General features: G+C 43.8%; 1 protein-coding gene across 2 annotated transcripts in view; it reads left to right on the forward strand.

The window, feature by feature from the left end:
* FBXL7 (F-box and leucine rich repeat protein 7) overlaps positions 1-10,804 on the forward strand; it is a 157,116-nt gene extending 146,312 nt beyond the window's left edge. For both annotated transcript variants that reach the window (XM_074146720.1, XM_074146719.1), the window contains 2 exons: positions 485-1,096; positions 7,729-10,804. In XM_074146720.1, the coding sequence (XP_074002821.1) occupies positions 499-1,096; positions 7,729-8,465 (1,335 nt within the window). In that variant the 5' untranslated portion in view covers positions 485-498 and the 3' untranslated portion in view covers positions 8,466-10,804. The remainder of the gene's footprint in view (positions 1-484; positions 1,097-7,728) is intronic.
* Positions 10,805-12,087: the final 1,283 nt, after the last annotated feature.

Raw genomic sequence — 12,087 nt, forward strand, 5'->3', positions numbered from 1 at the left:
TGAAGGAGTTGAGAGGCCAAGGACCACAGTATTCCTCCCCTAACAGCTCACAGCTGCATAGGTAGTGCCAAAGTTATTGGCAGTTACTCTATCAAAAAAGCCTCTGACTCAAATATACCCATTTCTTACAGTGCTTAGTCAAGAGTATAAAGAATTAAAATCCCTGGACTTATCCACTGCTGTTTCCCCTTCATTACAGGTCTCAGACCCACAGCCCCTCCCCTGCTAGCGTAGCTTTGACAGCACGCCTCAGAGTGCGTCTCTGTCATGTGCCCAACACTGAGGTGAACAGTGTCTCCAGAGTCTATCTAAGATGGGTTTTAGAATATGCGTTTCCTCACTCTTACTGGTAAAAATGACTGCTTGACTGCAAACCGTGAAGCCCATCATACTCCATTAACCAAGGGGCTAGCAGGGTGCTGTGCCGCGCAGAGAGCTCTGCATCCACCCACCGCTTACTGAAATTGTGCATTTTGTCTTCCAGACTCCGACCTGAGCATGCGGACGCTCAGCACGCCCAGTCCAGCATTAATATTTCCACCGAATTCCCCCGGTTTCCAGAATGGCAGGGGGTCGTCGACATCCTCATCCTCGGTCACTGGGGAAACTGTTGCCATGGTCCACTCGCCGCCTCCAACACGTCTCACTCATCCTCTCATCCGGCTGGCGTCCAAGCACCAGAAGGAACAGGCCAACATAGACCGGCTGCCCGACCACTCCATGATCCAAATATTCTCCTTCCTGCCCACCAACCAGCTGTGCCGCTGTGCCCGCGTGTGCCGCCGCTGGTATAACCTTGCCTGGGACCCCCGACTTTGGAGGACTATTCGCCTGACCGGCGAGACAATCAACGTAGACAGGGCTCTTAAAGTGCTGACCCGGAGGCTTTGTCAGGATACACCCAACGTATGTCTCATGTTAGAGACGGTAATTGTTAGTGGCTGCAGGCGGCTCACAGACAGAGGACTCTACACCATTGCCCAGTGCTGTCCAGAACTGAGGAGGCTGGAGGTGTCTGGCTGTTACAACATCTCCAATGAGGCGGTCTTTGATGTCGTGTCACTGTGCCCAAACCTGGAACACCTGGATGTGTCAGGTAACAGGAAATATTTAAATATGGGTGCCTCGGAGTCTAAAAGCCTCATACTTGTCAAACCTCTGGCTCCTGTCATGGTTTTAACCTGACCTAAGCACTACACAGCCGCTCACTCGTTCCCCCACAGGAGGGGGAGCCACAGTCTCATCAGGGGTATACCTGCTACGGCATAGACTTAATCCATAGCCACAGTTGCTTTGAGGTGCATCTGTTCCAGCGTGGCCTTGCCCATGGGTCGCAATGCCTTCAGAGATATACTCACAGCCACAGTCCCTTCATAAGTAAACCTGCTCCAGCATGGCCTTACCCATGGCTGCAGTCCCTCCAGGGGTGGAGTTGATTCCCCTTTCTGTGTTGTCTTTCGAAGTAGGAATGTCAGTCTCCTAACATGATACTCATGAGACAGACACCACTAGAATCTCAATGCCCCAGATGCCAGCAGCACCTCTTGAGTGGCCAGGCCTCCTCTGATGGAGGAAAGCTAGCAGAGATGGCCCATTCAAATAGCACAAGGACTAATTGGAGATTTTTGCATAAAGCACCCTTATAAGGGCCCACCTTGCAGCCTTCACTACGTCATATAGTGAAGGCTAGCTACTAGAGCAAAATTTGTTTTATCTATATATCATTTATAAGTAGATTATATATATATATATAATGTGTATATATATATGTAATCTCACGAGTGACTTGAGGAGGAGCTCAGAAGCAGTGCTAGACTTTTTTTCTGGGTATAAATATCAATTGTTGTCCGTCGCTAAGCTTCAAGTTCCCCTTGTTTCCATCACTATTTTAACCAGGTTTTAAACAGACTTAGCTAGCTTGGGCTTTTTAATAGTGTATGTATTTGCTTAGTGGCTTTCTGTTTTTCATTTCACTCAGTTACAATGTATCACTGCAGCTGTTTAGATCAGCAAAATTGTTTTAGACAGTTTTTCGCAGACGTGCCGTGGGGAAACAAGATGTTTTTACCAAAAATCAGCCACACAGAATTTCCTCTCTGCAAACAGGTTGGCACTTAATTAAAAGGATGCAGCCAAGTAATGCACTGAAGTAAATTTGATGTTCAATACTTATTTTGTGATCTCACCTTGTAAATAGTTTAATGTTGATATTAATTGATATTAATCAGCTGGACCACGTTTGCCATTGCAGAGGTACTGATGGCTACACAAGCAGGACAAAGTGGGGATAGGAAGCAATGCTGTGGAGTCACTGATACCTAGATAAACTGATTTTTCCAAGGCTGCCTGTCTAGTGTACACTGGTTTTCTTTCTTTTTCCTGCCTTGTCTTTTTTTAAACTGTTTTATCCAATCTTTCACCTAGTATTTCCTAGTACGGCAGAATGTCATGGATGGCATCAAAACAAATAGCGACAAATCAGAATTACTCACTTTTTGTGCTTACTGTCTGAAACCATCAGATGATAGGGGTTCTCCATTGGAGTCCTGTCCCATGGAGTCTATTCACGCTGACCTTGCACGTGAATTACTTATTGTCAGTGCATACTGACATTAACTCTGGATTGCTAATTACACGTTCAGGTTGAAGCATCTCCAACACCAGGAGAAAATGTATGTGCCTGTGTGATTTAGAACTAGAGCTACATATCAGTTGAAGGCTGGCTGTATCCCAGGGGCATTTATGATTTTCTTACTAGATCCACTAGGATGGTATGAAGAGTTGAGTGGCTCAAGTATCCTGGGCCTGGAGAGACAGGAGAAGTAAAATTGCAGAGCTGAGGGTGAACTGTGTTGGCACATCAGTTTGTTAGCTGGCACACGGAGTGTACTTGGGGACTTTCCTTATAAGTGGCTGAAAATGCTTTCGTCTACAGCTTCTACTGATAGACATGATATAGACCAAATGTGACTTTTTCAAAAGCAGGGAAAATGAAAAGGTGACACCAGGTCTTGAAATATGTCCTTTTGGCATCTGTCTTCATTTGCGGTTTTCCCAAGTCTGTTACTCTCAGACCTAGAAGCTGGTGTCTGTACCTAAGAGCTCATCAGTTTGGCTCAAAGTGAGTAGGAGGTGAGTAAAGTTTAAGAGTTGTTTAGATGCGGTGTTGGGGGATATGGTGTAGCGGAGAACTTTGTAGAGTAGGGTTGATGGTTGGACTCGATGATCCCAAGGGTCTTTTCCAACCTGAATGATTCTATGATTCTATAAAATACCAGTCTTCCTTGAATTTTGTCTCATCAGTGGAACAGGAAAGTAATTTTAATCTCACATTTTTCAAAGTTATTCTTCCTTTTTGGAGCAGGTGAGGGAAAAACCCTGGTTTTGAACATTCACAGAAGTCAGGGTGTTTTGGTTCAGACTTGGCTTTTGCTGCATGTGCTTGCATATGAATTGAGGATAATTGATCTCTAGGGTCTTGTTTTGAGCACACTTTTTTCGTTCTGACATGGGTAATTTTGGAGGGTGTTTCAGAAGCAGGATTCCATTTTACTCTCCTGCTGTCTGGCTGAAATAAAATATATTATAATGTTTTTTACTTCTTGCTTGTCAGATCCTGTGGTTTTTTTTGAAGAGTTGCTGCACAGTTTGTCAGGATATGTAATGATCATTTCTGAGTAACTTGATTGTTCATGCCATGAACATGGCATGTTCACATGTTCACATGCCATGCTGTCCTTGGTGGCATGCGCAGAAGGAGGGGAAATGAATCCATCTCAGCAAATGGAATGCTATCTGCTAGGGCTAGAAGTGACCTTAGTTGTAGCAAAGCCCACAGTGCTGAATACAGCACAGCAAAGTCCTCAAATGAAGACTGAGTCTCATCCGTCTTCATAGTGTGTGTGCCAAGGATTGCATGCACCTCTCATGATTTGACTCCTGTGGAGGCTGCTGCTTGTATAAGGCAGAACCTCATCCTTTTAAAAAAGTCAGTTATCCACAGGAACTAGTTTAAGCCTGCCAGTGATGTCCCATTCATTTCTCCTTTGCTGGAAGGGCAGGACATCCCTCTGTAAACCTATCGGTCTTCAGTGAAAAACAGCTTCTCTTGGAGTCTTACCAAAGAGGCATCTCCACTCAGTAACAAATTGCAGAATTGGCAAGGAAGGGGCATCTTACAGCACGAGGGAAAGGTAGTTCCAGAAAGTATTCTGCGAAGAGAGGAAATGGATTTAGGGGAAAGAAAGTATAATTGTTTTGGTGGACAACACCCCAAGGACTGGAGCAAGAGAAAGCCTTGGTTGAGCAAATGGTGATGCCGTGGGGCACATTCAAATTGTTTCTTAAAGCTTCACCTTGTTCTCTCTCTCTGCATGTTTCCTATAGAAGTGAATTTTCTTGCTCTCATGCTTTCTCTCCTCTCTCTGTTTCTCAAACAGAAGGGGTGATTCCTGGGCTTACAAAGGAAAACCAGTCCATACATCTGTAGCTGTAAGTCTTCCTCTTCAAAGGGCAGGGGCACAGATTTTCACTAGTCTGCATTGTGGTATGACGGCAAGCGCTGAAAGCTCTTGCTGAGCCCTGGTTCAGACTGTGCCATGAGTACTTAGGCAGCTCCCTCTTACTGCCCTTTGTGTACTAAGTGTTTAAATAGAAGGGAAGACATGGGAGGCCAGGAAGAAAAAAAAAGACACAATTTATTTTCATATCTGAGTTTCTTATGAAAAGAATTCCAGGAATAAGGTTTCAGTCAGCAATTTTGTTTGCTGTACAGGCTCTCCCTGGACTTGTCTGAAATGGGGCTGCACTCTAGGTCCTTGGAAAAATTCTGGGCTAAATTGAGGAGGTCTTACATGAGAAGATCTTTTCTGTAATCAAGTCCAAGGAGTAGTTAGGAGGACAAGGCTTGCACCTACACACTCAAGCAATTCACAGGACTGAAGTGGTTCACTGGTTTGGTTTTATACTGAACAAGAAAGGCTGGGTACGTGTGCTGGAGGATAATGTTATACTTGTACCGAGTTAATTAAAACCCAGTTCACAGTTGTACGTCTAGTTGAATCCCTCTCCCTCTTGGATGGTTACTTGGCAGCAATAACATAGCAAAATCTGTAATGTCAAAACCAGACATTCATATTAACTTTCAGAGTTTTCCACAATGTAAGTTCTGTCACTCTCAGCATCCACTTTGTGGGCAGATCTGAGATATCTCTAGAAGTCGGTTGAGCTTGACTGCAAGTTATTATCTAACATGCTAGCCAACTATTTTTTTTTTTTTTTTTTTAATCTGGAAGTTTCTCCTCCCTTTTAAAAATCAGTTATACTTACTTTATGGAAAATCCTGCTACAAGAGCTTTGTTTTTACATTTTTTATTATTTAGGACAGCAAAATTGTTACAGACCCAGGAACCTGTCATTTTGCCTAAAAATCAGGCAGTTCTGTATCAACATGGACTCTTTTTCTGGTGAAACCGTTTTGAATACCCTTCCCATAAAATATTTTACAGTGTAGTCAAAGTAACTAGACAAGACGATGCTTAGCTTGTCAAAACAGCGGTCACACACTGATGTACAATGACTCCAACCCTGCTGTGAGACTCCTGATCCATTCACTTTCTAATTGTGGTCATTAAACCATTCCCCTTTGTGGATGCTCAGCAGACAGAACATTTTCCTCAGCCTTTTTGACCCTTCATTCTCACTTAGCCAGATTTTAAAATTGAATTCTGGTCAGCATGTGAAATATCCAGACTGATTCCTTAATCCAGCAACCTCCTCAGGCAAACGCAGTAGTGAGAGCTACGTCATGTCCAGCAGAACTCTGCCTCAGTGCCAGCTTCTTCTGGGGAAACCCAGCTCAAGGATGGGGACTTTTATGGTGCATTTTGTATCACCTACTCCAAAGAACATATTAGAGGTGAAATTTTTACACCATTAGTATTGTACTGCTTCTCTTTAGAAAAATCAGTGTGCAGTACTGAAGGTGTATGTAGTATTTCTTTGAAGGCAAACATCTTTCCAAAGATTGCACCATAACATAGCCAGATCTGCAATGCAGTCTGAAGAGAAAATAGCAGCATTCAGTTTTAAGAAGATGTTGTTTGTTGAACAAAGTGCTTTCCTTCAAGGGCCCAGGGCTTCTGCATAACCTGTGGACAATTTCCCCATTTCATTGTGTGAGGCCTGAGGTAAAATTTGCATCTGTTCAAATAAATTTTAAGCCTAAATTAAAAATCCAGCTACAGGTTCAAATGATGAGTGTAGAAATCTAATCGCAGGTGGCAAACTGTTACAAGTCCATATCCCATGCTTCTTACAGCATTTGTGTGAACCCACTGGGTTATCTCAAGGGGTTTCTTTTCCTTTTTGTTTTTAAGAACTGAAGCAAATTCATACCTTCCACTAAGCCTCTGAATGAGAACCTGTTGTATCAAGTGGTATGGGTTTGGGTCATTCAAGTTTTTGAGGTGATCTCTGTACATTTTCATGCTCTTTACTTTCCGATTACAGGATTTGTGCAGCAATTCGGACACAGCTCTAAGGCCATCAGCCTAACTTTTCTGGCTTTTCACAGGTCACTTCATCTCCCCTGGCCAATGTTTCAGCCATACAGAAAAGCTCCTTTTATCCCTACCTGAGTGGACATCTTTAGGCATAAGCTGCAAAATTTCTTTGAGTAGACATTTATGGCTAAAGCTGTTGAGCCTTGGTCACTAACAGGTAGACCCTCCCTTCTTCCTTGGGGAAGGACCCTCCTGTTTCTAGCTATACTAGAGCAATGTGCCCGGCCAAACTTGGCACAGATAAGAATTTCCCTTCAGGAGCCAGGGACTGCCAGTTTGCAGTGCAGCAGAAACAGCACTTTCCAAAAAAAAAAAAAAAGCTTTCATTCATCACCAGGCACAGAGTGACAGAGTGGAGGTTAAAAATGGGGGAAGTGTGTGAGCATGTTTTTCCCTTTAATCTAGGTCTTTATCTTTCCTTGCAAGGTCTGGTATTTCTCCTCTAGCCTAGTTACCTTCATTCATGGCCAGACTTTCTCACTTTAAAGACTCCTTTTCTGTGTCTGTCTGTGTCCTCTCATGCCCTTACCAGTCTGTTGGCTCCTGCTGACTCTCCCCATTCTCTCTAGGATACCCAAATTTCCACCCTTCTGCGAACACATAGTCTTGCCACAGTTTTGTATCCTTCCCACATTTCAGGCTTGGGGCTGGATTCACATCTGTTCCTCAAATGTTTTTTTTTGGAGGGTGGGTGGGGTTTGTCTTTTTTATAATGGGGTTGGATGGTGTAAGAGCCTCTGATGTTGGTTTACAAACTCAGCCAGTCAGCAATGAGACTACCTCTGATCAAAAAGCTGTGTTGGTTGTCATGTAGTGCCATTTTCTCAAATTGTCACTGGATGTATATTGCAGTAACAGACCATAGATTGTCCCTAGATAAACCCTGGACCATCATTTTACATTTGGGGTATGGACAAAATTGGTCTGTTGCTTTGCTGGTGCTCAAAATCCCAAAGCAACCTCTCTGACTCAGTGGAGTTTATTATTTTCTCTGATGTAGGGACACATCACAGCAAATCCAGGCTAGTTAGTTGGGATGATTCTGCTCTTGCAATGTGAAGATATCTTCATCACATCCAGCATGCAGTTTCATGCCCACATTTCTGGTCCTGCTGTGTGATTTGTTTTTACTGCTTGTTTAACTTTGCTGTGTTTTTCCACTTAGGCTGCTCCAAAGTAACATGCATCAGTTTGACTCGCGAAGCCTCCATCAAGCTGTCTCCCTTACATGGGAAACAAATCTCCATTCGCTACTTGGACATGACAGACTGCTTCGTCCTGGAGGACGAAGGACTGCACACCATCGCCGCTCACTGCACTCAGCTGACCCACCTGTACCTGCGCCGCTGCGTCCGCATCACCGACGAGGGTCTCCGCTACCTGATGATTTACTGCACGTCCATTAAGGAACTGAGCGTGAGCGACTGTCGGTTTGTCAGTGACTTCGGCATGCGGGAGATTGCCAAGCTGGAGTCGCGCCTCCGATACCTGAGTATCGCTCACTGCGGCCGGATCACAGACGTGGGCATCCGTTACATTGCCAAATACTGCAGCAAGCTGCGCTACCTCAACGCGCGGGGCTGCGAGGGCATCACGGACCACGGTGTGGAGTACCTCGCCAAAAATTGCACAAAACTCAAATCGCTAGATATTGGCAAGTGCCCTCTGGTCTCAGACACCGGCCTGGAGTTTCTAGCCCTCAACTGCTTCAACCTGAAGCGCCTGAGCCTGAAATCATGTGAGAGCATCACTGGGCAGGGCCTGCAGATTGTTGCTGCCAACTGTTTTGACCTGCAGATGCTGAATGTGCAGGACTGCGATGTCTCTGTGGATGCCCTGCGATTTGTTAAACGACATTGCAAGCGCTGTATTATAGAGCACACCAACCCTGCCTTCTTCTGAAAGGACACCCCCACCTGTCGTTACAATGCAGTATTAAAAACACTGTTGTATAAACACACACACCCACATTCAGTAATGCTGTCTTTTCTATAGCTCACGGGAGTCAGCTTTTCTTGTATGTTGTGGGTGAGGGAGGGGGTTCTAGAGGACTATTTCGTTTGCTTTTTTGTATGATCACTTTTTAAGGTGCGGTGGGTCTCTGTGGAGAGGCTACCTTAATGCAAAAGCAATGAGTGCTCAGCATCCCTAGTGGGATGCCATTTCCATAACAGCCATGATCTCGTCCCAGGCTACAGTAGCTACCTCCAAAGGAAATAGCACATAATCCCTCCTTTGGAAATGCTACTAAGCTGTGTCAACTACATCTGAATTCCAGCTGTGCTCGTGAAGCTGACTATGCAATATGTGTCTGTGTTCCCCAACTTCTTCCAGTACGGCTGATAAAGCATCCCTGCATCTCAAAGTAGTTTCTCTTTGGTAGTCATCCATTGTAATCCCTCAGGAAATACTGGGTAATGTCCTTAAACATACTTGATTGATGCAGAACGAGACCTGCTGGCCATTGCCAAACACTCTGCTGAGTGAATCTGGAGACTGTGCCTGTGCATGGATTCTCCTGGAAAGCCCACCTCCAGGTCACTCGTGCGTCATCACTACTTGCCTTCATTTCTAAATCTGCTCTCTCCTGCATGTGTAGTACCACTCTCTGGTAGCAGATAGGGACTTCTGGGTCTGATAAGCAGTGACATATTCACCCGAGTGAAGGAAAACAGGTGAGATATTGGTGGCCTGGCAAAGGGGAAAGCCGACAAATCAGCCTGAGAAGCTCCTGTAATCCTGCAGCAGGCTGACATAGCACTGTAGTGCACCGGGGACTCTCTGAGGCGTTGTGACACAGCTTGCATGGGGCAGTCCCAATTGCTGTGCTGCCCTGCTTTCACCAGGAAGTCTTTGTTCCTTCACTGTATCTCTTCAGCAGCTGTGGCACCACTGCAGTTGACACTCCCTGAGCAAACCAGGCATGTGCGTCGAGGTAAATTCAGTATGTGCCTTAATACATATAGAAACCCAACCCTTTTCTGTGGCCTTCCAGTTCAAAGGGTAGATGGCTGATCTTGAGACTTCAAAGACGTGAGCCTGATGTTAGATAACACCCCTGGGGACAGAGTGTTATTCACATTAGATTTAGATTTTGTGAAACCTTGTCTGTGTGTGTTCCCTTTGGCTGGAGAAACAGCTGCTGTTTAACAAAGAATTAAAATGCCAGCGTTGCCCTGTGACACTGGGAACCCCTTGTACTCTGATGGTCACTCTTGGTCATGCAAAAGCAAGACCTGTTTGGTGGTTCCCTCATCTCATTGCCTCCTTCCCCTGAGCATGTGGTCATTCCATGGTTACTCTCTTCACAATTTTCTGGCAGCTGTTTTTCTGCATTTTCACATGTAACGCTCAGATCTGAAAGCCAGACACGTTAGGGGTGATGATATTTTCAGGCAGCCCCCCTGCGCCTGACTGACAGGTGAATTCATACGTTCAGCTCAAATGCTATAAATGTCTCGGTAGAGAACATAAGAAGGGAAGCACCGTGTCTGGTTTTCATAAGCAGTAGTTCCATCATCTCCAGACAACACTAATAAAATCATTGATATGAAGTGAAAATCCATATGCTCAAGAAAAATACGTAACTGCTGAGGAAATACTTGTAGCAATGCTCTCTCAAATTACAAAAAAGCCATGGTTTGGGCATGTCCCTGCAGAGGGAACTTGTCCTACTGCTACAAAAAGTCCTGTAGCTTATGTATGTTCCTCCAATTTTGAGTTTCTTAACATACAGGATGTCATCAGCTCTGATTTATAAATCAGATTGTACTAAAGCAAAGAGGGCCATGGAAAATGAATTTGTCATTGCTACTGTTACTGGTCAGTGACTAATAGGGGATCATACCATCCTTTGGCCAGTTAATATCACTTTGGTTTTCCTTTCTGTAGTTTTAAAATTAGAGATTTTTCCCCAGCAAGTAGTACAGTATATTTTATTCGAGCCAGCTATACTCTCTGTTTATCCTTTATCTCAAAATGGCCCAGATGATAGTTAACTGTTAAGCCCAGTCCTGAGGATGGCGGGATTTTGAGCCATTTGCACTCATGAAATATAAGGCCTCATTAGTAACATTTAACTGTTTATTAAAAAAAAAAAAAAAGCTACTTTTCTGGCTATGCTAAATTGAGTGAATAGTGCTACGTGGTTTTTAAGGTTTCTAATGTTTAAATTGGCCTGTACTGTACAAATCTCACTATAAAGCCTTAATTTGCTACCAAGAAATAAAGCAGTATATTGGTAACTGATAAGCGTGCATCGTCATTTGCACTAACGGATTAACTTCCGGTGAAAAAGAACAGATTAAATACTTGTAAAACTTCTCTTGGAAAGTAGGTAAGGTGAATGAGCACATCAGCACATCAGGTAGGTGGATTAAAAAAGGAAAAAAAATATTTGTTATACATTATGACCTTGCCTATCTGTCTCTTTAAAATTTGATTTTCCTCATGTGGTTCTTCTTGACCCTGAAACATAATAAGTAACTGGAAGTGTAAGTAACTCTAAAAATAGTATATAAAAAGCACATGTATAAAAAGTTCAGGAGGGCCTCTGCATTGGTTTAAAGGCAAGTTAACATATTTGATGTGAAAAGTAAAATGGAATGACCGAAAGGGTAGAGCACTTACTAGTGCAGCATTTCCTTCTAAATGCTCTAAAAAACCCGTGCTGGGGGGGACTAGTGGAAAACGAATAAAGGTATTTTTTCAAAGCCAAACATTTTTAAGTATGTAGTCTTACACTATCTGAGTTGGCACTCTGAGACTGCTACTTATTTGAAGAAAATTTGAATTTAACTTATTGATACAGCTTGCCTGTTTTGACTTTTAAACTTTTTCCTATGTCTACCTGCAAAATGACATGACCAGAAAAAAAACTGAAATAGTGCAGGTGGAGCTGAGTTTGCTGGAGAGGCTGCGGCATGTGAGTGATGTGTCTTCATTCCATTTTGGTGTTGGCAAAGGCTTTAAATTTCCTGAGTGAAAACATCATTGATTCTTGAACCATAAAATTCAAACTCAGGCACTGGGGCTTCTTCTGCTCTGCAATAGCATGTGGTGATCTCATCAAAGAAAGCAGCGATGAATCACATCAGTCAGGCTGGCGTGTTGTTTATGCTTTGGACTAACTTGTGTCCTGTCGAGCGAGGTCTCTTAGAAAAGGCGCGTCTAAACTACCGTGCACTGTGATTATAGCCAAAGCTCTGTATCTCGGTATTCATCCTTCTCATTCCCATTGGCTTTTGTAGAAAGTGGAACTGTATTTCCCCTGTTAGCAGCACGAGATTGATGTGAAGTGCAATACTTTCTCCCTTTTTGATCTACGATCATCTGGCTTCCTACGAAATGCGAAACAGCTTCTGTTGGATGTCTTGGACTCAGAACCATGGTCCAGACGGTAACCTTCAGTAGTGGCTTACGTGGTTTCTGCAAACTCCTAGCCTTTGAACTGGAAAATGAAAAAGCTAGTAAAAGACCTAATTTTAGCACTAGGCTTGAAGCAGGTCCAAACTCTCATTAAAAA

Source organism: Numenius arquata, chromosome 4, assembly GCF_964106895.1.
Source record: "Numenius arquata chromosome 4, bNumArq3.hap1.1, whole genome shotgun sequence".
Taxonomy (NCBI): domain Eukaryota; kingdom Metazoa; phylum Chordata; class Aves; order Charadriiformes; family Scolopacidae; genus Numenius; species Numenius arquata.